Source organism: Typopeltis vanoorti, chromosome 1 (assembly GCF_054136105.1).
Source record: "Typopeltis vanoorti isolate ZY-2024b chromosome 1, IOZ_Tvanoo_1.0, whole genome shotgun sequence".
Lineage (NCBI taxonomy): Eukaryota > Metazoa > Arthropoda > Arachnida > Uropygi > Thelyphonidae > Typopeltis > Typopeltis vanoorti.
In genome coordinates this window covers 76,984,780-77,012,373 of record NC_143549.1, presented here as the reverse complement: position 1 = coordinate 77,012,373, position 27,594 = coordinate 76,984,780, and the positions used below count along the sequence as shown (strand labels likewise).

At 38.3% G+C, this 27,594-nt stretch overlaps 1 protein-coding gene across 1 annotated transcript in view; it reads right to left on the bottom strand.

Annotated features, from left to right (window-relative positions):
- The window catches only part of LOC150110110 (putative carbonic anhydrase 3), a 290,668-nt gene that overhangs the window by 89,530 nt on the left and 173,544 nt on the right, over window positions 1-27,594 (bottom strand). Inside the window, exon 6 of the mRNA XM_090415351.1 lies at window positions 15,758-15,817. Coding sequence (XP_090271477.1) covers window positions 15,758-15,817 — 60 coding nt within the window. The remainder of the gene's footprint in view (window positions 1-15,757; window positions 15,818-27,594) is intronic.

The window sequence follows — 27,594 nt, the reverse complement described above, 5'->3', positions numbered from 1 at the left end:
TTATAGGCATTAGCGAGATTTGGCAGTTCAATCCCTGTAACTACATCAACAGAAGACGATGTAGTTACAGGGATTGAATATGAAGTGCTTAGTATTTTCAGGGAAGACAGAGATGATAGGATGGATGAAGGAGAACTGCCAATGATAGCAGATGAATTGTAATAAAAAGAATAGGAGACAGGGAGGAAGGTGGCTGTTCATTTGAAGCAATCTGGTGTGAGATTAAGACCAATAAGACAAAATATACAATTGGTTGTTGTTATAGGCCAGGGAGTTTCACAGATGATCTGAAAGACATGCATTGCCAAATTAGCACAAATGAGTACAGATCAAGTGATTATTATGGGGGGCTTCAACTATGGGGATATAGACTGGAAGGAAGAAAGATCACATGGCAGGAAGGCAAATAGAATTTATGCATCTGCTGAGAGATAATTACTTAAGGCAGTATGTGGTGGAGGGGGGAACTAGGGCCAGGAAAGTATTGGAACTGGTCATAGGATCAGAAGAGCTATTCATAAATAAGGTGACAACATTGCCTCCAATTGGTGAAAGTGACCATGCAGTCTTGACTTGGGAGATAGCAAAAATGAGGAATATTCTATCAAAAGGGATATTGTGGAACTACAAAGTGGGTGATTATGACATGCTTAGAAAAAAAAGCTTACATCATAAGGCATATTCTGGTAATTGGATCACATTTTTTTTTTTTTTATTAAGCTAAAAGCATAATAAAGAAATAAAATCCGATAAGTTTCGTAAGTCGTTTGACTTGTATCTTCAGGGATAAAAGGTAACTTAAAGTTTAAAATAACAAAAAAGAGAAATTATTCAAAAACAGTTCATACTATACATTTGTAGCCATCTGACTATTCATAAAATTAAAAAATCAGAATGCAGATTCAAAGCAGTGCTAAGTTTAAACAATGCTGGATGATGCCACGATCTGTTTTTCACGTTCATAATGTCCGAGGTCTGACTGAGGTATATTTTTTATCAAAGTTGACCAAACTTGGTGTAGAATTAAGCCTTGGTTTTTATTGCATTGTGTTGGAATTCTAAGCATGTTTGCAGCTTCCTTATGTAACATTAAATTTCCTTATGTAACAGTTTTTTTCTATGTAAGACATGTTTGTTTTCTGCCAGAGTACATTGTGGCCGGTGGAAGTGGTATGGACAGCTAGACCTGATTTGTGTTCTCTTCTGTTTTGCACATCCTTTTGATGTTCGTTCATGCATATTTCCCAGATCTTCCTGTCTGTCCTACGTAGCAGATGCCGCAAGAACAATAAATTTTATAAACACCTGGTTTTTTTAAAGGATGATGTGGGGGTATCGGGGGCATATAGAAATCTTGAAATTTTTTCCAGTGGCAGAAAGGCTACTTTGATGTTATGTTTGTTTAGTAATTTAGCCATCTTGTCTGTAACATTCTTGATATATGGAAGTGTGATAGCGTTTCTGAAATCTTGTTTCTGTGAGATGCTTGCAGGAGGTGTGTGGAGGATTTTTTTGATAGTCTTGGGTTCATAACCATTTTTTTTGAGGATCTGTGTTAAATATTCCAATTCTTCATTTCTCTGTTTTTCTGTGTTGGAAATATTATAAGCTCTGTCCCTCAGGGTTTTTATTAGACCTATTTTTTGTGAAGGGTGATGGCGTGAGGCCGCATTAAGAAATCTTCCTGTGTTGGTGGGTTTTCTATATATCGAGAAAGAAAGTTTATTATATTTTTCATTGACTTCTAATAGGATGTCAAGGAAAGAAAGTTTTCTAAGTTCTTCTTGTTCTAAAGTAAATTTTATATTCTTATAAAAATTATTCAGGTAATCTTTGAAAGCTATAAGTTCATCTGTTGTTCCTGGACATATGATAAAAATATCATCTACATAGCATAACCAAATTTTTGGTTTTTTATGATAATTGCTTAAAGCATTGTTTTCAAAATTTTCCATAAATAGGTTAGCTAAAGCTGGAGAGAGGGAGGAGCCCATAGCCAATCCTTCTTTTTTGTTCCCAGAATTTGTCTTCATACATGAAAAAAGTATTATTTATACAATGTTTATAAAGATCTACGATGTCTGGAGGAAAGAAGTCTTCAAGGAGATTCACAGTTTCGTTTCTTGGAACATTTGTAAATAGGCTGATAACATCCAAACTTGCTAAGATGTCTGAAATCCAATGTAAATATCATTTACATTCTCAATAAAATGTGCACTGTTCTTGATGAAAGAAGACTGGGGAGAGGAAGATGCATGTAGCAATAAGGAAATGGAATTTCTAGAATTCTTGAGGGACAAATGTCTTGAGCAACATGTAATAAAAGGAACAAGAGGTTCAAGAGTTTTGGATTTGGTTATAGCATCAGAAGAGTTGATAATAACTGAGATGACATTCCTCCCACCAGTTGGAGAGAGTGACCATATGGTTTTGACTTGGAAAATGAATAGACATGCAGGAATATCAAAGAGACAGGAACATATGTGGAATTATAAGGCAGGTGATTATAATAGTCTAAGACGTCAATTTGGGGAAGTTTCATGGAGGGAGGAATTGGAAGGCCGGGATATCATTAGTGCATGAGAAATTTTGAGAGAATATTTGTTAGCAGCAATGGTAAGTTGTATACCATGAGTGAACAAGAGAACACAATTTGGAGTAAAGTGAATGACAAACAATATTAAACAGGAATTGCATGCGAAAAAGAGTATAAGACACAGGCCAGAAGAGTGACTAGCATGGTAAGGAAGACGAAACTGGAATATGAGAGGAGATTGGCCCTAATATCCAAAGAAAATCCTAGGGAATTTTTTTAGCTATGTGGCCAGTAGGAGGAGAAATGACTGTGGAAGAATGATATTGTGGGATAAAAATGGGACTAGAGTGACTGATGCAGAGGACATAGTGGAATTGTTCAATGAACACTTTATTAGAGTATTTCATTCTAGAGGAGTCAGTTTTAATGCTAGAGGGATAGGGCTGGTTTGAGGTTTAGAGGTACAGGAGGAGAGTGTGTTTCAGATACTGAGTACTCTGGATGTCAGTAAAGCTGTGGGACCGGATTGTATTTCACCACGAGTTTTGAGAGAATGTACTAGGGAACTGACAGTGTCTTTGACCTGGCTTTTCAATGAAAGTCTGGCTGCTGGAAAGGTGCCCATGGAATGGAAGGAAGGTAAGATAGTGCCATTGCATAAGGGCGGTAGCAGACTGGAAGTGTCTAATTATAGACCAGTTTGTGTGTCATTAGTAGTTAGTAGGATCTTGGAGAAAGTAGTGAAGGACCGTATATAGCATTGGGCAGATGAGGGTAATGTTATCTGTGAGAGTCAACATGGATTTGTGAAGGGGCGCTCTTGTTTTAGCAATATGCTAGCCTTTTATGATAAAGTTACAAGAGCATTAGATAAGGGAAAGGGATATACTGCCATTTTCTTAGGCTTAGCGAAGGCATTTGACAGGGTGCCACACGATAAGCTGATATTTAAGTTGCAGCACATGGGTCTGGATGTCAGATTGGTCAACTGGATCCAGGATTGACTGTCCGATAAGTATCAGAGAGTTGTGTATGGTGGGGCAGTTTCAAGGAAGCAGAGGATTACAAGTGGGGGTCCCACAGGGCTCAGTACTGGGACCTATATTGTTTAACCTTTATATCAATGACATTGTCAGTAGATTGCAAGAGGATATTCAGTTGTTTGCAGATAATGCGAAGCTGGGAAGGATTATTAGTAATAGTGCAGATGGATTTGAATAAGCTAGATAGATGGGAAAATGAATGGGGATGTCAGTTTAATGCAGCAAAATGTAAGGTCTTGAGGTTTGGGAAACATCGATGGGGCACTGCATACTCTATGGGAGGAAATATACTGGAAGAAGTAGGGGAGACAATAGATCTGGGGTTGATGATTGATAGAAACTTGAAATTTAGGGGACATATTGCAAAGGTGGTGAAGGTAACATAGAGGATTGCTGCAATAATGAGAAGGACACTGACCTGCAGAGATAAAATAATTATCATTGCATTGTATAAGTCCCTGATCAGACCACATTTGGACTATTGTTCTCAGATTTCATCCCTAGGTTTTGAAGGGGATAAATTAACTGTGGAAAGGGTAAAGGGTATACAAAGGCGGATAACAAAGATGGTTTCAGGACTGTACAATGATAGTTATGAGGATCGGATGAGGGAAGTGGACTGCAGAGTTTGGTGGATAGAAGAAGGAGATGTGATATGACTGAGACTTTTAAAATTAGATGGGTGAGTAATATCATTAAATTCAAGCTGCAGAAGAAGAAATGCTGTGAAGGGTATATAAAGAGAAAAGTGACCAGCATCACAAGGCAAAATCAGATTATGAGAAGAATCTTGCCAAGCAGGCAAAAGTTAACCTCAAGTTCTTTAGTTAGGTGGCAAGTTAGAGGAAGAATGACTATGGAAGATTAACCTTAATGAGTGATGATGGTCATAAGAAGCAGGTAAAATAGTTGAGTTACTGAGGGACCACTTTGCAAGGGTATATCATCCTATTTAAGGTTACTGCTTTAACCTATGTGATAGACACTAATGTGGGAACAGAGGTAGATGAATTGGAGGTTCTTAGGATATTACAGAATCTCAATGTAAATACAGCTGTGGGATTAGATTGGATATCAGCTATGGTTTTGCAAGAATGTGCAAAGGAACTGGCAATGCCTTTGACTAGGCTTTTTAAGGGTGGTAGACAGAGTTATAGTTTAGACAACATATTGCTAAGGAAACCCATAAGATTACTTGGCTATTGAAGAAGACATTAACAAGCAGAGATAAAAATTTGTTATTCCTCTTTATAAGGTCTTGATATACACACAGACACACATCTGGATTACTGTGCTAAAGTCTGGTTTCTTGGGGATGAGGAAGTGTTGGAGAGGATTCTGAGGTTAGTGATCAAGATGGTGAGTGGTCTGTGGAATGTTCCCCATGAGAATAGATTGAAGGTGTGTGGATTGAGAGATTGGTTGATAGGAGAAAAAAGAGGGGATATGATAAAAATTTAAATTGCGTAAAGGGTTTTATAGGATAGATGCAGGGGAAATGTTTTAGCACTTGGGGGGACCAAAACAAGGGAAATTGAATAAAGGAGTATTTAGTAGGGGTGTGAGGACTAGGTTTTTTGCTTGGAGAGTTACGAATTAGTGGAATGGGTTGCTAGAGTCAGGTGTCAGTGCCTTGTCTGTTATGGGTTCAAGGAGAGGTATATGATAGACTGTGTGGATAGATTGGGTCTCCCATGATGAGTTTTTGGACTCTATGGAGGCACCTATATAGTAATAATAATAATAAAATAATAATATTATTATTTTATAATAATATAAAATAATCAAATAATGCTTTATTTGATAACATATACTACAAATATTTGCCTATTCACAGACAAATATGTTAACTTCTGGCAGTACCAATCTCCAACATTCACTGGACAAGAAGCAACCGTAGTGGTGGTGTGTAAGAAGTGCTCTGGATTCAGATAAGTTATTCTTGAAATAATTAATTGTATACAAGTGATTGTTTGAGTAAGGGCTGCTATAAAAGTTGTGCACTACTAGTATTATTAGTGTGTGGGATATTTTGCATAAATATCCCACATGCATTCTTTTGATTACATAGATGGTGTGAATGAGCTAAATGAGGATTTGATGAGTGCTAATATGAATTTGATGACAGAAAGTGTTAGTAGCGAGAATACTGCAGCAAGAATGAGTGCTTGTTCGAAAGAGAAGCATGGTGTAAAAGAAAGGTGAAAAATTGTTAAGAAAGCATTGAAAAAGAAAACGAGTGATTTGAAAACCATAATGGATGGTAAAAAGAATGAAAGCAAGGCAAATGTGGTAGAAGGAAACAAAATTGAGAGAATGAAAGAAACTGGAATGGCGTGATGAAAGGATCGAAAGTGGGAAAAATGGAAAGAATGAATGAAAGCGAAAGTTGGACGCATGGACCGAAAGTACAGAAACTCAAAAGAATAAATAAGAGTAAAAGTGTGAAGCGGGAGTCGAGAGTTCGAAAATTAGAAAGATTGAATGATAGAGAGAATGTGACGCGAGATTCGAAAGTTGAATTGGGCTGGATGAGGCAAGAGATGAAATGGATGTGAAGTGAAATTAAGAAGATTCGGGTGAAAATGATTAAAACAAATCAAGTAGGTAGTGAGTGGCGTTGTATGGTGACTCCATTATTAAAGGTGAGCTGGATGAGAGGATGCACAAGGTATGTTTTCCAAGTGGTAAAATGAGCCAAGTGGTAAAATGAGAAGAATGATTGAGGCATTGGATATGAGGAGGGAGCAAATGAAGGAGTTGATGGTTGGAGCAAATGAAGGAGTTGATGGTTTTAATAGGTACGAATGACTTGACAGAGGACAAAGAGCATGTCAGAATGGATATCAAGAGGCTGCTTAGATGGATAAAAGAAAATAGTGTGACAAGAAGGGTAGTAAGCGTGTTGCCTAAGTATGACTGTGGTGAGATGAGGCAAAGAGCAAGCATTATGAATGGTATGTTGGCTGAAATGTGTGAGGAGAAGGGAGTACAATTTGTTAATGTGTGGAATGAGTTTGAAGGATGAAGAGAACTGTATGGGAGCAATGGACTGCATTTGAGTGGTTATGGTGTGAGTCATTTGGAGAAACTGTTGCTGGAAGGTAGAGAAATGAGTATAGAGAAGGAATCAGATCAAGTAGGAAGTGATGTGGAAGAGCAGGAGAGTATGACAGGAGAGATCAAAGAGGTGGTTATGAATGAGGAAGTAAGTGGCATGAGTATGGAAAATGAGAGAATGGGTGTGTACAAGATGAACAGGGAAACTGGGAGGCTCAGGGTGGACAAGTGTACACAGTGTGAGATAGGTGGATGCTCCAAGAAAATGTGAGAGCATGTTTAGACAGGAAAGGAATGGGATTGACCTGGGATCAAGAGAAAACAGTTGGAATTGAAGAGGGTTCTAAAATGAATAAGCAGAAAGAGAAATGGCCCCAGTCGGGCATGGAGCGATCAGATCGGATAAGTGGTATCAGTGGAACTAGCTGTAGATCCAGGAATGAGCTGTTGTGTTTATATACAAATATACTGTTTATATACTGTTGTGTTTATATACAAATGCTAGAAGTGTAAGAAACAAGGCAGATGAAATGGTTGCACTAATTGAGTCTGTTCCCCAAAAAATTGTGGAATAATTGTGAGACATGGTTAGATGAGGATGACATCCTGACAGGAATGCAGATGGAAGGACATGATATGCTTCATGAGGATAGAAGAGGTAAAAAGAGAGGGGGAGTGCTATTGATGATATAGAGAAAGAGTTATATCCATTCAAAGTAGAGATGCAAGAGGGAAATAGTGGCAGTGGTTTTGAGGCAGTATGGTGTGAGATAGAGGTGAATGGAATGAAATACTTCGCTGGATGTTATTATAGACCAGGAAATGTGGATCATAGTGACTATGAAATGTATAATCAAATTAGCCCAAGCAAATAAGATAAGACTGATCAATATGGGCAATTTTAATTATGGCAATATAGACTGGAATGAAGAGATAGCGACTGGAAGTAAAGAAAATGAGTTTCTTGAGTTTTTGAGCGATAACTACCTCAGACAGTATGTAACAGAGGGCACACGAGGATTAAGGGTCTTGGATTTGGTCATCTCATCGGAGGATGTCATTATAAATGAAGTGTCAAATCACCCACCAGTTGGTGAGAGTGACCATGAGGTGATTACCTGGGTGGTTGCCAGCAGTGTGAGGACCTACAGAAGAAAAGGGTATATGTGGAACTACAGGGGGGGGGGATTATGAAGAGCTCAGGAGACAGCTTGCAGATGTAGCATGGAATGAGGAGTTAGCTGGAAAAGAGATCAATGCAGCTTGGGGGATTTTCAAAAACTATCTAGTAGATGCAATGTCTAAATGTATTCCAAGGGTGAGTAGGTTAAATAAGGTAGATGTGAAATGGATGAATAAAAAGATTAAGCATGCAATATAGAAAAAAAGGGTATTATGGAGGTAGCATAAGAGAGTGGAAATAACCAATTCCATGAGGGCTACAAAGACCAGGTAAAGCAGGTTACTTGGTTGGTGAGGTAGCTAAAGACAACCAACATTGCAGTTCTGATTTTGTTATCTGTCTCTGTTCCCTCTGCAAAGTTATTTCAACATCTTTAAATTCATTGACCTGATCTGAACACAGAAATCTAAATGTGGTCAGATCATAGCTTTATACAATGGAAGACTACTACTTTTACCTCTTGTAGTCAATGTCCATCTCAATATTGTCACAAATCTCTGAGCTGTCTTCACAACCTTTGCAATATTTGCAATTTACAACCTCTGAACTTCAAATATCTATATACAATCATGCCATGATCCTGTGCTTCTTCATTTCTTTCAGTATAACTCCACCAAGTGAGTATATAGCATCCTGTCTGTGGATCCCAAATTCAAAACATTTGGTTGCATTAAAATTACATACTCCATTCATTTTCCTACCTTTCGCTTATTCAAATTCTCTTGAAAAAAGAGCCAAAACATCAGCATTACTAATAACCCTCCCAAGCATCACATCATCTGTGAACAACTGAATATCTTCCTATAGGCCAGTGACATCAATGGCATAACATACTGAACAGTAATGTCCCCCAACCCTGTGGAACTCTCCTTGTAACCTTCCTATCCATGATACTGTTCTCCCAGGTGTAACACTTGGTATCTATCAAAAAAGCCAGTTACTAATCAATCCACTAACCTAATATCTAATATTAATACCAAAAAATGACAATGTGTGCCTTATCCTCATCCATTGCTCCTGTTACTTTATTGCAAAAACCCCCAGATTACTAAAACAAAGCGTCCCCTTAACAAATTCATGCTGGCCTGCATAAATAATATTGCTCTCATCTTCCCAATTCTGTATATGAGTTCTAACCAATCTTTTAAAACTCTTAACAACTACAGAAGAAATACAAGCTGGATTATAGTTTGATACTCCCATTCCACTACTACTACTGCTGCTGCTGCCTGGATGCAATGGCACTATCCTACCCTCCCACTCTCCTGGAAAACTTTCCCTGCTGCAAGTCTTTAATTAAACAGTGAAGTTAATGTCACACACACACACACACACACATTCTCTTAAAACATATAGTGAAATTCCGACCCTGCCTTACTGACATCTAATGTACTCAGTATTCAAAATGCATCCTCTTCAATCACTTTACCCCTCCTGATCCCTGTAGAAATAAAGCTGCTTTACCAATGTGGAGCACTCTAACAAAGCGATCATTAAATAGCTCAATTGTGACATCTGCCTTGGTTACCTGAGTCCTGTCCACATCCAGCAGTTGGATCTGTCCACAGTGATTTTTCCTCCCACTGGCCACATAGAGAAAAAATAACTTGAGATTATTCATTTTGCATTACAATGCTGGTCTTCTTCTCTCATATTCTAACTTTTCTCTCTATTACACTAGTCACCACCCTAGCCTAAGCCTTATATTTCTGATGCAGCTGTTCTCCATTTCTCCCTTTATATGCCTTCCATAATTTCATTTTCATCTGCAATTCCTATTTCATCCAAATTGCTTTATCTTCTTCACTTGAGGTATACAATCTGCCATTGCTGTCAACAATTTTTTCTTAAGTATATCTCAGGTGCCACTGTCTTCTTCTCTTCCTTCAAATTCTGTCATCCAGTCTACTGCTCCAAGTTGGTTTCTAAGCCTAAGGTAATTGCCAATCTTATAATTCCACATAAATTCATTCCAAACTGATACCTCCACATGCCTCTTCATTCTCCAAGTCTTCCCAATTGGAGACAAATCTGACATCTCAGTCACAATAAGATCCTCTGATGCTATATGACCAAGTCCAAAACTCTTGATAATTGTATTCCCTCCACCATGTGCTACCTAAGACAGTTGTTCTTCAAGAAGTCCAATAATTCAGTTTACTTAGTACTGTATGCTATCTCCTACATCTACTATATATTGCTATAGTTGAAGCCTTCCATAATGATCCCTTGCATTACACTTGCCAAACTAATTTGTCACTATCAACATATCCTGATACACAGCAACATTCCACCAAATATCTTGTCCTAGAAGCTTCTATCTTGCAACATATACTCTTACTACTTAGTGTAATTTCCACTCCTATTCTCCACCCTGAGATGGCACAATTTATCTGTTACTATGAACAACACACTACTGCTAAGTTTACCTTCCCTATCTTGCTGAAATATGCTGTTCCCTACAATTTCTATTCATGTCAGAACATCCTCCTAAGTTAACTAAGTTTCACTGATACTAACGATCTATGGAAAGACTGAGTCAATCAGTGCTACAAACTCATTCCCTTTATTCTTAAAACTCCTGGCATCTTTATACAGAAAAATCAGTGCATTGCCAGTATTTACATAGCTATTATTACTCCTCACATACTCCACCTGGCTCTGCAATATAATATACACCCTCTCATTTCTTGAACTACTATCCCCACATGAGGCCATCCCTGCTACATTCCATCCTTACTTTCCCCTGCCCTAACACCACTTACCCAGAAAACAACAGTCTCTCCAAAATCCCTGCAATTCCAAATGTAATCCAGCTCTTAAATACAGCTCCCCTCTATCCTTAAATGTACTCCATGCATCCACATATTCCAGACCTCTCGTCTCACATATTCTCATTACCATCTCATTATTACTGCTCTTCTCCTCCACTCTGAATTAATCATACCAAGACAACACTCTCACTATCTTCCCTCTGACACACTGCTGCTGTATTATTCTAACATCAATCTCAAATCTTTTGCTACATGATTCAGGCTATCCTTCAGGTCATTTGTGCTAATCATCACTATCATCTCCTCTACATTTTCACCTCATTTCATTGCCATTGCTACACTCTCTATCTTTCCTCCCAGCATGCACTCTCTGGCAGTCTACTCTGCTCTGTGCACCAAGAATCATTGATTCTCCATACATAGCATGCCGAACAGTTTCATTCATTCTTCTTCTTCTTCTTTCACTAGAATCCTTGACCTTTCTGCTTCAAATCTCTCTCTACCTTTCTATTTCACTTTCACTCCTTCTTATCTCTCTATTCCTTGTGTCCACATGCTCCTGACTTTCAACAATTTCCTCTCTTTTCCTGTCTCTCCCATTCTCTTGCTTTCTTCTCTCCTCTCATACCTATTCTCATTCTCCTCACTCTAGCTAACTTCTCTATTATTATTGTTCCGGGCAACTCCAAGGAGTCGACAGACTCATCGAGGGAGGCCCTAACATCATGTCAAGAACAACTATTCGACATTCACACAGTATCTATCATACCTTGCCTTGAACTCATTCACGGTCGTAGCACCCACAACAGACTCTGGAAGCTTATTCCACTCATTCACTACTCTCCAAGTAAAAAACCTAGCTCTAACACCCTTGTCAACCATGCTCTTGCCCAGCTTCCATTCATGGCCCCTAGTCCTCCCACCACCAGTCATATTTTCAAAAATATCTTCTGGATCAATCTTATAGAAACCCTTCAGTAATTTGAATGTCTCAATCATATCACCCCTCCTTTGCCTATCGACCAATTTCTGCAACCCACAAATCTTCAACCTATTCTCATAAGGTTCATTTCACAGACCTGCTATCATCTTGGTCACTCGTCTCTGGATCCTCTCCACTTCCTCCCGATCACAAAGAAACCCTGGTGCCCATAACTGGGCACAGTAGTCCAGATGGGGTCTTATCAAGGCTCGACACAGAGGAACAACAACTTGTTTGTCTCTGCATGTTAAAGTATTTTTCAGAAGCCAAGTGATTTGGTGAGCTGTTTTAGTCACTTTTGCAATGTGCCCCCTAAACTTCAATTCCCTATCCACCAACACTCCCAAATCAAACCATCCAAATCATCCTGTAAAATTTTGACATCCTGTGTGCTCATAATTGCTCTACCCAACTTTGCATCATCAGCAAACAAGTGAACACTTCCTCTCAAATCCTTTCCTATATCATTGATGAACAAATTGAAAAGCAGTGGTCCAAGAACAGAGCCCTATGGCACTCCACTAGTCACAAGCCGTCTTTTAGACTCCACTCCTGAATAAACTCTCTGGTATCTCTCCTTCAACCACCCTCCTATCCATCTCACCAACCCTATATCTATCCACCATCTGCTCCAGTTTACTGATTAGGGTTCTATGTGGTATCCTATCAAAAGCCTTGGCAAGGTCCAGTAGTATTACTGTAAACCCATTACCCCTATCCAGTTCAGCCGTCACTGTGTTATAAAATGTGAGCAAGTTACTGAGGCATGATCTACCCTTCACAAAACCATGTTGTCCCCCATACAATATCCCATTTTCATCTATCCAATCCTGTATTCTTTTCTTGACTAATTTCTCTAAGACCTTGACAATGATTCCTGATATGCTAATCGGTCGGTAATTTGCAACAGCAGACTTGGAACCACCTTTATGCAGTGGAACTATTTTCCCCTCTTTACACCCCTCGGGACTAACCCAGACTCGAGACTCAAATTAAACAAAATGGTCAAGGGTACTGACAATTCTTTAGCTGCTTCTCGTACAACACGAGCTAGTATACCATCCAATCCCACAGATGTATTGACATTGAGGTTATGCAACTGACTACTCACCTCCACTTCATTCACCACAATTCCCGTATGCTCTACTGGTACATTCGTTTCTGCAATGTCACCACCTGGATGATATATTCTTGCAAAGTGCTCACTCAGTAACTCAGCTATCTCAACTGATTCAGTTACCTCCCTACCATCGGCATTCTTTAAAATCATTCTGCCATGTACATTTTTCCTTTTACTTGCTACATATCTAAAAAACTGTTTAGAATTCTCTTTAGCCTGCATGGCCAATGTTCTTTCGTAATCCTTTTTTGCTTTTCTTACCACACTCGTTACCCTTCTGGCCTACTCTTTATACCGTTCGTGTGCCTGCCGGTCACCTTTCTTCTTAAATTCCCTCCATAGTTGTTTCTTTTTTTGCAGTTCAAGCTTAATGGTGCTATTCATCCATTTAACCCCTAGTTGATTTATTATTCGGACTCTAGGTATACAGTCAGCCATTGCTTCATGCAAACACTTCTTAACTACCTCCCATGCACTATCGACTTCTAGTCCTTGCAGTTGTACATGCCATGGCACTGAACCAATCAAATTCCAAAGCTTGTCATACTTTCCAGCCCGATAATTCCACATGTACCCTGTCTTAATTGAAAATTCTACACCTTTAGCCACCTCCCAAGTCAAGACCCTATGATCACTCTCACCGATTGGTGGCAATGTGGTCATATTTGTTACAGCTAAATCCTCAGATGTAATTACTAGGTCAAGCACTCTCTGACCCCTAGTATTTTCCATTACATGCTGTCGCAGATAGTTATCCCTTAATAACCGCATAAAATCCAATTCCTTCCTCCCACGTGTCCTCTCCTCACTCCAATCAATACGACCATAGTTGAAATCTCCCATAATAATCACCCTCCTTCCACTCGTTTCTTCTATTTGCTTGTGCATACTGTCACCACCATCTTTTCCATCATCTGGTCTATAGCAGCACCCAATTGTATATTTAGTTCTGCTAGCCACAATCTCACACCAAATGGCCTCAAATGTGCTCTTTTCTCTATCCTGCAATTCAACTTCTATTCTCCTTGGCTGCAGCTCATCAGCTATCATCAACAATACTCCTCCCCCCATTTTATTCAACCTGTCATTCCTGAACACACTATACCCATCACATTCAATCCCACTAGCTATATCATCTACAGTCAGCCATGTTTCACTAATGCCAATAACCTGTGGTCTGGAAGTGCCAACCATGGCCAAAAACTCTTCCTACTTGTTCCTAATACTCCTAGCATTAGTGTATATGAATTTAAGACCCCTATTAGCCCCAACCCTACCTTGATGCCTTATATTAACTATCCCACTCTGATTTGTTGTCCTTATTTGCTCGGGCATATTATATTCATTCTTACATTCAACTGCCTCCCTAAGGACTGTATATCTACTCCCCCCCCCTTAATAAATCTAGTTTCCCTGAATTTGCACAGGGAAACAGACTCTAGTCTCTTAGTCTCTTCATTCACCTTATTCAAGTTAGTCTTCATACATTCCGTCTAATTTTCAGAAGTTCATTTTTCATTCCACACATCCTGCATTTGTTCAACATTACTCGCAGAATCTCAGACATCAGAAAAAAGTCTCTCCCAATTTCCACACTGCCTAAGGTCAAATCCATAGACAGACACATCTTTCACATTCTTGTCCCCACCCCCAACATGACTGGTATGCAAAAACAGCACTCACCCATTTCCGAAGCATTATCTCTGCTGCTATTGACGTCTGAGATTGAAACACTTAAGTCACCCAGAAATTTACACTGCTGACATTTAATGCACATTCCCATTCCTCATGTACACCATTTTAAACCCACCAGTTGTGTAACATACCACATGCATAGTATGCTATAAAATGCTTGAGATTTTACACTATAATAATTAAGAAACTGTTAGCAAACTTTATTTTAAACATAACTGTTAGTTTTTAGATCATAATTGTTTTAAATTTTAATGGCACAGTAGTTTGTATTTCTTTGCCTTAAAGATAAAGAATTAGCTCTCAGCTCTAATATAGCTGCTATTTAAATAAACTGAGAGTATGGAAAGTTTACATTACTTGTGAACAATTTGCATAAATATTTAAATAGCAATTAAAGGTTAAATAATATACAAATCATGAAATGTTTCCTGTTATATTAGACACTCCCAGGTTCTGGCCAATCAAGAACAAAGAACCAAAGGTACATATGGTACCTTACTCTTAAAAATAAACCAAAAACTAAACTGCTTAAACAAGCAAAAGGTGCAAGCAGGGTGAGGAAGAGGATGAGGGGAATAAGGTTTGACAAGCCTCAGCATGAAATGGCCCTCTAGCACAAACATCTACTCGATTGATAATTATTATAAAACCAACATTTATATGAATGAACATAATATTTTTATGAGGGGATCAACAACAGTCTTTAGCAATATCTTACTGCATAGGGTGTTGCTAAAGACTTGTGAGAAGCATGTAGTGTGAACTGACTGAAATGTTTACAGGAAAATAAGGATGTGAGGAGCAATGAAGTGAGAAGTATGCTTTTTACCTGGATACGATGTGTGTGGGTAGAATACATGGGTTTCAATGTCTTGATTAATAAAATAAATAAAATAACTTTATTTAAATTAAAGGGATATTAAATCCCACATTGTTTTAAAACCGAATAAGAAACTCAAAGATTGGAATCAGAGAGTTTCTTGCTGAATATAGTAAACTATAGTAATACCGGACAACTCGTAGCAAAGGTGGTGGACTTCACCACCTTTGCTACGAGTTGTCCGGTATTGTACTACGTACTAGGGTCACTTGCATTAGCTCACGCTAGTGGTCGCCGATACTTTATAGTTTACTATATTCAGCAAGAAACTCTCTGATTCCAATCTTTGAGTTTCTTATTCGGTTTTAAAACAATGTGGGATTTAATATCCCCTTAATTTAAATAATGTTTATATCGCCGAAATGAAGCTTATTAGCTCTTTATATTTAAGTAAAATAACTTCAATAAAAATAACAATATGAAGTTCGTAATGTGCATTACATAACTTACAGCTATACACAAAAAAAAGAAAAAAAAATCCTACCTTAAAAAATATGCCCAGAATAGCATATTCATCCTTATTATTCTTGTGTACTATATGAAGCTGAAATAAAAAAATAATAAAAAAAATAAAATAATTTTACTTCACACTATAATAAAAAAAAATCTATTTGCTATTTAAAATAAGACATGTTGCTCATGAAAAATTTCAGATTTATTTGTTTGATGACATATTTTTTAATGTTCATTGCAAAAATACAGAATTTCAGTGACAGATGAATCAGTAATAATGTACTTGTAGCAAGTTTTTTCATGTGTTTAGAAAGTATATACCTGATGATAAATTATATTCTTTTTTAAATCCTATATCCAACTTGAGCAAACAAAAGTGTATGCTTGAAATATCTTCACAACCAGACTACTGATATATAGATATATAGATGATGCTGACTTCACATCCGATTGCCTTAATATTCTATAATGCATAATGCTCAGACATTAATGTTGCCAATAATTATGGGAAAGATCACTGCCAAGACATGGCTCCTCAATAAAGGTCTCATCAGTGGCAGCTATACTCACAGTGATAATAAGAGCTAAATCAAGGCAAAAGTTATATTTTCCAAACAAGTAACAAAATGTTATATTAACATATTATTAAAATACTTTAGATGAGAGACGGTTGTTGCAAAATATGATTTAACTTTCGGTATCTGCATGAGCTTAGTTACCATAATAATGCACAACATACATCCAAAAGGGGATAAGGGGGATACTGTGCATTATGGGATACCAAGGCAATTTAATGTGAAGTCAACAGTCTCTTATAGAAGTAGCTTAGTTGTGGAAATATTTCATCTGCAATATTTATAAGGAATAATAAGGAACCTTAAGAAAACATGGAATAGAAACACCCAAGTGTGAGCAAAAGATTAAAATAAGAATATAAGTTCGCGTCAAGTATAACTGACTCATTATAAGAAGTAAGGGTTTCTATTCCACTTCTTCGTAAGGTTCCTTATGTCAATGCTCTTATGTAGTCAGGATATGTCTTATGTTCTTAGGATATGATGTTTAAATTTGTTACACAACTGACTTGTTGATTTCATTTGTGAGTAAAGCATTCTGTTTCACTCAGTGAATCTTGCATGTATGTTATTCCTGGTTTTTCATAATTGCAACCAATTTGTAAATGATTCATCTTTTTGGCTGTGCAGTGCCTAGTGGCTTTGTGCTTCACAACCATATGCCTGGGGAAGGAGTGTTGTAGGTTCAATTCCCGTCAATGACACGAAGAGCTTAAGGATCTTCCTCAGCTATATATTCAAGCTATAGCCAAGTTAGCCAGTCTTGGGAGTGGACAGCAGGGTTTTTTCCACAAGTTTATCTGGGGTTTTTTATCCCGCAATAAGGCAAACCGGTCCCGTGAACACACACATGGATTACAGTCAGGAATACTGACACAGCCATAGGCCTGATTCGTCAGCTAAGCAGGTTCAGGAGCCCGGATAATTTTTTTTTTTTTTTGGGGGGGGGGCTAGATGGTGCCGTACCTCCCCGTAAAAGGGGATTCATGATCATTGCACCATCACATGAAATTTATTTATTCATCTTTTTTTTTTTGTGTGTGTGTGTGTGTGTGTGTGTGTGTGTGTGTGTGTGTGTGTGTGTGTGTGTGTGTGTGTGTGTGTGTGTGTTCATACTGTTTCACACCACATGCCAGCCAAACAGTTCGTGCATGTGGAGAGCAAACTTTGAAATTTTAGAAGGAAATTTCACCTTTTTTCATTACAGTTGTTGAAGAAAGTTTTACTACTGCATATAAACTATATTATACATAATAATAATAATAATTATTATTATTATTATCATTATTATTATTATTATTCAGGCCTCCATGGAGTCAAAAGACTCACCATGGGAAGTCCTTCCTAAGAAACACAAAGTCTATCAAGACTCATTGAGGAGGAGGGTCCCCACTAAGAAACACAAAGTCTATCATACCACTCCTTAAACTCATTGACCGTTCTTGCTCTCACCACTCCATCAGGCAATGCATTCCATGGTTCAACCACCCTCCACACAAAGAAATCACTCCTCACCCTCTTGCTCACAGTTTCCTTTCATAACTTCCAGGGATGGCCTCTTGTCACCACTCATTCCCACTGTTCAACCAAGTGAAAGAACTCACCAGTGTCAATCCTGTAACCATCACTCAACAGTTTAAAAGTCTCAATCATATCACCTCTCCTTCTATCCACCAAACTCTGCAGTCCACATTCCCTTAGCCAATCCTCATAACTAGCATTGTACAGTCCTGAAACCATCTTTGTTATCTGCCTTTGTACCCTTTCCACAGTTAATTTATCCCCTTCAAATCCTGGGGACCAAATCTGAGAACAATAATCCAAGTGTGATCTGATCAGGATCTTATACAACGGAAAGATAACTGTTTTATCTCAGCAGGTCAGTGTCCTTCTCATTATTGCAACAAACCTCTGGATATGTTACCTTCGCCACCTTTGCGATATGTCCCCTAAATTTCAGGTTTCTATCAATCATCAACCCCAGATCTATTGTCTCCCCCTACTTCGTCCGGTATAGCTCCTCCCACAGAGTATGCAGTGTCCCATCGATGTTTCCCAAACCTCAAGACCTTACATTTTGCTGCATTAAACTGATACTCCCATTCATTTGCCCATCTATCTAGCTTAATCAAATCCTCTTCCAGAGCTGCCGCATCTGCACTATTACTAATAATCCTTCCCAGCTTCGCATCATCTGCAAACAACTGAATATCCCCTTGCAATCCACTGACAATGTCACTGATATAAAATTTAAACAATATAGGTCCCAGTAATGAGCCCTGTGGGACCTCCACTTGTAACCCTCTGCTTCCTTGAAACTGCCCCACCATACACAACTCTCTGATACCTATCAGACAGCCAATCCTGAATCCAGTTGACCAATCTGACATCCAGACCCATGTGCTGCAACTTAAATATCAGCTTATCATGTGGCACCCTGTCAAATGCTTCGCTAAGTCTAAGAAAATGGCAGTATGTGCATTTCCCTCATCTAATGCTCTTGTAACTTTATCATAAAAGGCTAGCATATTGCTAAAACAAGAGCGCCCCTTCACAAATCCATGTTGACTCTCACAGATAACGTTACCCTCATCTGCCCAATGCTATATACCGTCCTTCACTACTTTCTCCAAGATCTTACTAACTACTGATGACACACAAACTGGTCTATAATTAGACACTTCCAGTCTACTACTGCCCTTATGCAATGGCACTATCTTACCTTCCTTCCATTCTATGGGCACCTTTCCAGCAGCCAAACTTTCATTGAAAAGCCAGGTCAAAGACACTGTCAGTTCCCTAGTACATTCTCTCAAAACTCGTGGTGAAATACCATCCAGTCCCACAGCTTTACTGACATCCGGAGTACTCAGTATTTGAAACACACACACACTCTCCTCCTGTATCTCTAAACCTCAAACCTGCCCTATCCCTCTAGCATTAAAACTGACTCCTGCAGGATGAAATACTCCAATAAAGTGTTCATTGAACAATTCTACTATGGCCTCTACATCAGTTACTCTATTCTCATTTTTATCCCACAATATCATTCTTCCACAGTCATTGCTTCTCCTACTGGCCACATATCTAAAATAGGGCTAATCTCCTCTCATATTCCAGTTTCGTCTGCCTTACCATACTAGTCACTCTTCTGGCCTGTGTCTTATACTCTTTATGCATCTTCTCTTCAGCTGTCTCCGTATATCTCTTCCACAGCCTCTTTTTCGCATACAATTCCTGTTTAATATTTTTGTCATCCACCAAATCGTGTCCTCTTGTTCACTCGTGGTATACAACTTACCATTGCTGCTAACAAATATTCTTTCATAATTTTCCATGCACTAATGATATCCCGGCCTTCCAATTCCTCCCTCCATGAAACTTACCCAAGTTGACGTCTTAGATTATTATAATCACCTGCTTTATAATTCCACGTACGCTCCCGTCTCTTTGATACTCCTGCTTGTCTATTCAATTTCCAAGTCAAAACCATATGGTCACTCCCTCCAACTGGTGGGAGGGATGTCATCTCAGTTATTATCAACTCTTCTGATGCTATAACCAAATCCAAAACTCTTGAACCTCTTGTTCCCTCTATTACATGTTGCCTAAGACATTTGCCCCTCAAGAATTCTATAAATTCCATTCCCTTATTGCTACATGCATCTTCCTCTCCCCAGTTTATACTACTGTAGTTAAAATCTCCCATAACAATCATTCTTCTTGCACTTGCCAAACTCAACTGTCTAAACATTTCCTGGTCCCCACCCTCTTTACTCCTGGGTCTGTAGCAACACCCCCACTAAATATCCTGTCATACCCACCTCTACCTCACACCATATGCTTTCAAAATCATTAGTGTGTCATTGCCTTCCAAAGTCTCCACTCTTAGAGGACATAGGTCATCACTTATCATACGCAGTACTCCACCACAATGCTTTCTCTTCCTATCCTGCCGAAAAATGCTGTACCCAGAGACTTCTATTCCTGTTATTATATCCTCTTCTGTCAACCACGTCTCCATGATTGCAATAATTTTTGGCCAGGCTGATGCTATCTACACCACCAATTCCTCTCCCTTATTCCGGATAATCCTGGCATTACTATATAGCATATAAATGCCGTTGTTTCAGGACTGTACAATATTAGTTATGAGGATCGGCTGAGGGAACGTGGACTGCAGAGTTTGGTGGATAGAAGAAGGAGAGATGATAATAAGGAATTGAAACTTATTCTTTTATTTTAATCATTTACATATGCAAAGAAAACTTGAACATGAAGTATCTTCGCAACATTCTATCTTCACAACAATTGCCTCAGTATCTCAAATTGGGATTTGAGATACTGAGGGATAAAGGATTAAAAATAAAAATAAAATTACTTGTCAGGTATAATATACTTTCTATAACTATCTCTGATCCATAATATTGATTAATATGGTAATACACTATTTTATTACTTCTATACAGAAAACATATGACTTTTGCATCGATTTAACTTGGGATAGCAAACCGAGATCAAATATCGTGGCGTATTGCTGGACAGAAAGTTGACCTTCAGCACCCATATCAAAACTCAATGTCTAAAAGACATCAAAAATCATTACACAGCTCTATCCACTAATCCACAAGAACAGCAAATTGAGCAGCAGAGTCATGCTACGAATCATACAAAATGATGATTCGTCCTATACTCACTTATGCTTCTCTGGCTCAGAGCCATACTGCTGAACCAATATCCTAAAATTACAACGTGTGCAAAATAAATGTCTCATCAGAATGATCCTGAACACACCATGGTGTGTACACAAATGTGCAACTTCACCAGGACATAAATATCCCCTATATTTACACCTTCATGCAGATTATAGCAACTAACTTTTTCTGAAAAGCATCTGTGCATCCTAATAATCTAATTCAACTAGCGGCAAATTACAACACAACAGACTACTCCAAGCACAAACGTCCAAAAGCTAATTTAAAACAAACCAAAATGACTAATCCTCAGGGCGAGTTACAGGCTTATAAATCTTTTCCCACTCACAGTTTTCCACATGAGATAACTGGGAATATGAAAAGCATCTGCTTCACCCTTTAGGTCAGTAATGTTGACAGTTGACAACTTGGGATATTGAGGTAACTGAACTGAAGTTCAAGGGCTCAATTTAGTGAGTTTGGAAGTGGCAAACCTGAGGTGCCTGATGCTGGACCATATCTTGCGTCATGTAATATCTATCTACCATATTATATTAACTGTAGACCAGTCCCTACATTTCTTTCTTTCTTTTCTTCTTGCTCCCCCCCCCTCTCTGCAATGCCATTAGGAGAGTGAATCTTTCCTATTTTACTATTTCTCTTGTCTCATGCAGTGGAAGGGATCTGCCTTCTCTTCCAGGTATTTGGATATCAGGTGCCACCTGTCTATATCAGCTCAATCACACTATGGAGACAGCATTCTATGCCGGATCAGACAAATATGGACTGTGCCAACTTCTGAGACTGCCAGGGATGGTAATGGAAACCCTGCCACTAGTGGTATGTAGATCAAAAAAGAGAACTCACTACAGCTCAGGAGGAGTTCTATGGAATGTCAGAACACTCCACAAAGGTGGTCAACTCACGCTATTACAATATGAACTCACACGCTACATGGGACTTTGTGAGATCAGATAGCCATAAGCAGGAGAATTGGTCACAGATAAGAGAAACCCTTTGCTTTATTCAGAAACATAACAAGGAGGAGAAGAAGAAGTTGGTTTTTTGATTCATAAAACTGCCAAAAAGATATGTGATAGATTTTAAACCATAAATAGCAGAATAGCTCTTGTTAGACTTAAAGGAAAACCAATAAATGTATCAATAATACAGGTGTATGCACCTACATCATTATACAATGAAGAGTGTATTAATGACTTATACAGACAAATAAATCAGTGGTAAAACAAATTCCAAATAAAGACTAATTCACTGTCCAAGAAGACTGGAATGCAAAAATTGGTATAGATGAGGGATGGTGCATGCTCCAAAAGTGGCACATTGAATGATTAGGAGTGGTGCATTGTCTCCAATGATGATAATAATAATAATAAAAAGAGTATTAAGTATAGTCTCTGGGAAACCCCCCCCACACACACACAAACAAAAATGCACCTTAATTCAAAATAATATATGTATACATTTATATATATATATTATTAATATTAACCCAGGTTATCCAAACTTATTTTCCTGCGTCAAAACACACGTCAAAACAAGCCAATCCCACTGTTATTAATGCACAAGTTAAACAATAATGTTCCCAAAACTCCTGTGGCACTTGACTAGTGAGCTTCCTCTATACTGGGATGACAATCCTCCATACACAGCCTGCTAATACCTATTTGACAGCCAATCAGCTATCCAGTCACTAGTCTGTTATCCTTCTAGCTTGTCATGTGCACCATCATAAATAATACCACTATTATCAACCATTTCTGAATTCTAGTCTTCACTAACTTCTCTAACACTTTAACAACTCCAAATGCACAGACTTGCCTATAATTTGTAGCTTCAGTCTTATCCGATCCCCTTTGAGAAGTGGTATACAATTTTTTCCAACTTCCATTCCTTTGGGATTTGCCCTGTTGCAAGAATGTGTTAAATAGATGTGCCAAAGGTGTCATTAATTCCCTAGAGCAGTCCTTCAAGACATGTTGCAATATATCATGAATTCCTACTTCCTTATTTACATCAAGTTTACTTAATTCCTAATATACCTCCTCCTCATTCATCATCAGTCCCTCCTCCTCCAAAATTGTACACTCTAGCTTATCATGACACACATTGACAAACCACTCACCAATTACTTCAACTATCTCCTCTGCATTGGTTACTAATCTACCAGGGTCATCAACTAGCATCTTTCTTCCATAGTCAGTCTACTTGCCACATACTGAAAGAACTTGCTAGGCCTTTTCTTAGCTTGATTAGCTAATTTCTTCTCAAACACATTTTTTGCTGTCTTTTCCACCGAATCACCTTCCTGCCCTGTCCTTTGACTCTTCATGTACCTTATTATTACTAACATTCATCTTATGTTGCCTCCACAGTGTGCATTTCTTCTTCCAGATTTCACACAGTCTCTTCATTCATCCATTTTACTGCTACATTATTTAGCCTTTTCACCTTTGGATACACTCAGATATTGTTGCTGTTAATTGGCTATTGACCAATCTCCAACATCTGTTCCATTCAAGTCCTCTTTCCATGCTATAGCTCACAGTTGTTTCCTAAGCTTTTCATAATCACCAGCCATATGGTTCCAACCACACATATATCATGTGTGTGGATATAATAAGTGCTTATATGACTGGCTACAATCTGGGTGATCACTTCATGGTCACTCTCACCAACCAGACAAACATTAGACACTCCATTCACAATCACATCCTCTGATGATATAACCAGATCTAAGACTCATTTGCCCTCTGTTACATATTGCCTAAGATTGTTGTTCATTAAGAACTCAAGAAATTTCTTCTTCTTCTTATTCCCTGGTGCTATCTCTTCATTCCAATCAATAACCAAAATCACCTATAATGATCATTCTTTGCTTGCTCTTTATGCCAAGTTGATTACAGATTTATTTCTTTGTCGCTACCCTCCACCTTCCCTGGTCTGTAGCAACAACCACAACAAATGCTTCACAACCACTGCCACTTTTTTCCCCCCTTGTCTCAACCTTGTGTGATCATAATTCTCCAGCTATCATCAGCAGCACTTTCCCCTCCCTTCTTGCCTTTCTTATCTTCATGAAAAAATCATATCCTTCCATTTCTATTCCCTTCCACATATAATTCTCATCCAAATATGTTTTGCTTATTCCAACTCTTTTTGGGATAAGGGATTTAGGGGATTTTTTGATGCAATAATTTCATCTCCCTTATTTCTGATATTCCTGGCATTCATAAATAAGCATAACAATTCATTTCTTGGTCTGTAACCAGTCCTACTCATGCTACCCCCCCCCATCTATAACCTCCTCAGCTGCTCCTGTCTTCTTCCCTATATACCCCACCAGATACAACCCCCCCCATGTATTCCTGGCCGTTCCATTCCTATGCTGATCATCCCACATACACACACACACACACACATGTATTTATCACTGCTTTCAGAATCCACTCTGCTTACACTGTGCCTCCCTGGCCCACCCGTTTACCCATTCAACTTGCATTCCTATTCTCACATTCTCATCTCCATTCACATTGGTCTCACCTAGCCCACTCTCCTGCTCATTTACATCATCACTGACTTCCACTGATACCTTGTTCACGTCACTGATTACACTTCCTTCCAGAAGCAGCAGCAGCAGCAGCCTTTCCAGATGACTCATTCCAAAACTGTTCAGATGTAGTCCATCACTCTTATACAGTTCCATTTGTCCATCAAACTCATCTCATGCACTCAAAAACTACACTCGTTCTCTTTGCACATTTTTGCTAACATTCCATTGAAGATCTTTGATCTCTGGTGCAATCACCATTGTCATACCTGGGCAACACACAAACTACTCTTCTCACCACACTGTTGTCTTTCACTCTCTTCAATAAAATCCTGATATTCATCCTCACATTCTTCCTGTACCCAAACAAATCATTTGTTCCACTACAACTGCTAATTCCCTTTCATGCTTACTTCTCGCATTCAGTACCTCAATCACACGCAGAACTTGTGCACCCTGTCATCCACCACAACCTTTTATAATCTTATAGTGTTACTCTCGAGTCATTTGCTACTTCTTTTTCTTCACTATCTTTCATTTTATTCTTTCACACACTTCCATTTATATGTGCCATATGTCTAATTTCATTTTGTGTATGCCTCATCTTAATAATTTCATTTTTCAATTCTTGCATTCCAGCAATTGTTACGTCAGTCAGTCTTTCTCCCATTTTCACAGTCACACCAACTATTATACTGTCAGTTAGGCTCACTTACACTCTGACACTTACACTTTCTTTTCCTATTTCAATTTACATATTCACTATCACCTTCTCTGCACTCATATTCTCATTCTTATTCTTTTGACTATCATTCTCAGTCTTACACCCATCACTGTCTTCTGTTTTTTTCATCTGGCATTCTTCACTTCCTGTTCATGACCTTCATTGAAATCACTGCAGATCATTAATATATTGCCTTTCTGCAGATCCTCACCCTTTGATTTTTTTGTTTAATTGCTCAACAATCACACCTGTCACATTCAGCCATGCATACATATTATGCTTCTGACAATGAACCATCTTAGTAAAATCCACACTGTTCAACATACTCGATTTTGGTGCATGCATTTGGTTGTTCTTACAGCCATTTTTTGCTTCATTAACTGTTATGTATAAAATTCTCTATAAAATCTACTAACACCCTCAATAATTAATATGCATTCAGTCTTAGTATTACTAATTAAATAAATTTTTGGTGAAATGCATATCTTGAAAAATATTTCATAAATAAAAATAAAACTATTCAAATTAAGTGGACATTGAATCCAACATTATTTAACTGAGTAGTCATTCTTTAGATAATTGAAATCCAGATAAGGTTCTTTATTTCTTCTCTTAGTGTTTTTTACCCTGACTTTTAATTTTAAAACAACTGGAATGTGGTTCGAGTTTATATCTGCTACTGGGTATGTTTCTGTATGCACAGTACTATTTCAAAATTTTTTTTTTTAATCATAATAAAATCAATCAAATTTCTGGTTTACCATCTGGACTTTCCCAGGTATATTTTTATTATTATGTGATCTCTCCAGGGAGTCCAAAGACTCATTGAGGGAGGGCACTTGCTCTACAGCTTACTGTCTCCACCACTCAATCCATCAACTACAACATATCGCAACTACCATCATCATCTACCGCTCACTATACGCCACCACCACCACTAGTATTTTCACAGACAATCACAAACATCCATGCCCACAGCGGGATTCGAACCTGCAGCCTTTTGGCTGGAGAGCAGATACACTAAGTGCTCGGCCAACCAGTTCTAGAAGGCCAGCCTCGTTGGCCGAGCAGTTAGTGTATCTGCTCTCCAGCCAAAAGGCTGTGGGTTCGAATCCCACCATGGATGTGGATGTTTATGATAATCTGTGGAAGTGCTAGTGGTGGTAGATGGCATTGGTGGAGATGGAGAGTTGTAGAGTGGGTGCCTTCCCTCGATGAGTCTTTGGACTCCCTAGAGGTGTCAAATAATAATAATAAAATCACACTGACATCACAGGTATATAGTCATCTTTTTTGGTTGTTGAAAGAAGGTACTTTCTCTCACATAATCAATTAACCTTACACCTTGATCCTTCATATCACCAAGTCCAAAGTTACCATTTACTAGGGACACTCCTCTACCTTTGGATCCAACCTTTGCATTTAGATTATTATTATTATTATTATTATTATTATTAATATTAACATCTGACCTCCATGGAGTCAGAAACTCATCATGTGAGGTACACGCTATCATGCAAAAAAACTCATCCAACCATTCCCTTAAACTGATTCAATGTGTCTACATTCGCAACACACTAATGCAATGCCTCCACTCATCAACCACTCTCCATGTAAAAAACCTTCTCCTCACCCCCCTGCTCAACCCCTCCTTATATAATTTCCAAGTATGGTCATCTACTGTTGGATTCTGAATGAAGAGAAAATTAAAATTATTAATGCTCCCTTCAGAATCCAACATAATCCACCTTATCAAAGGCTACATTTGTAGATATTATTTAATGTAAATTTCTTGTTATAAACTATTATTCATATAATTACCTTTGAGTTTTTTTTATTTCATTATTTAATCTAGGATATGTATTAATAATGGAAAGGACTCTGTATAAAAATAATGTTCATAATATTTCATTTATTCCTATATTAATAGTAGAAGAATTTATGTTCATCATATTTAATTGTATATTATTTGAATTGAAAAATATCCTTTTATTTTATTTCTGTACGTAAAGGTAATATGTTATGTAATGCTTATGCTTATGTACTGTTCTAACTGTTGTCATGGAGACAGAGTTAAAAGTAGAAAGCACGAGCGTGGTAGTGCGTGAGTTATGGACGTGAGATGGAATTGATATAAGCTAGACGGTGAGAACAAGTTTTGGCGGGAAAAAGGAGTGAAGGTATATAAACGGAAAGCGAGAAGAGTCGGCAGTCAGCACTAGAACCAGGGAACTAGGGACTGAGTACAGTTGGCGCACTCAGCACAGTAACGGCACTCAGAACAGTACAATGGAGATGAGGAAATAA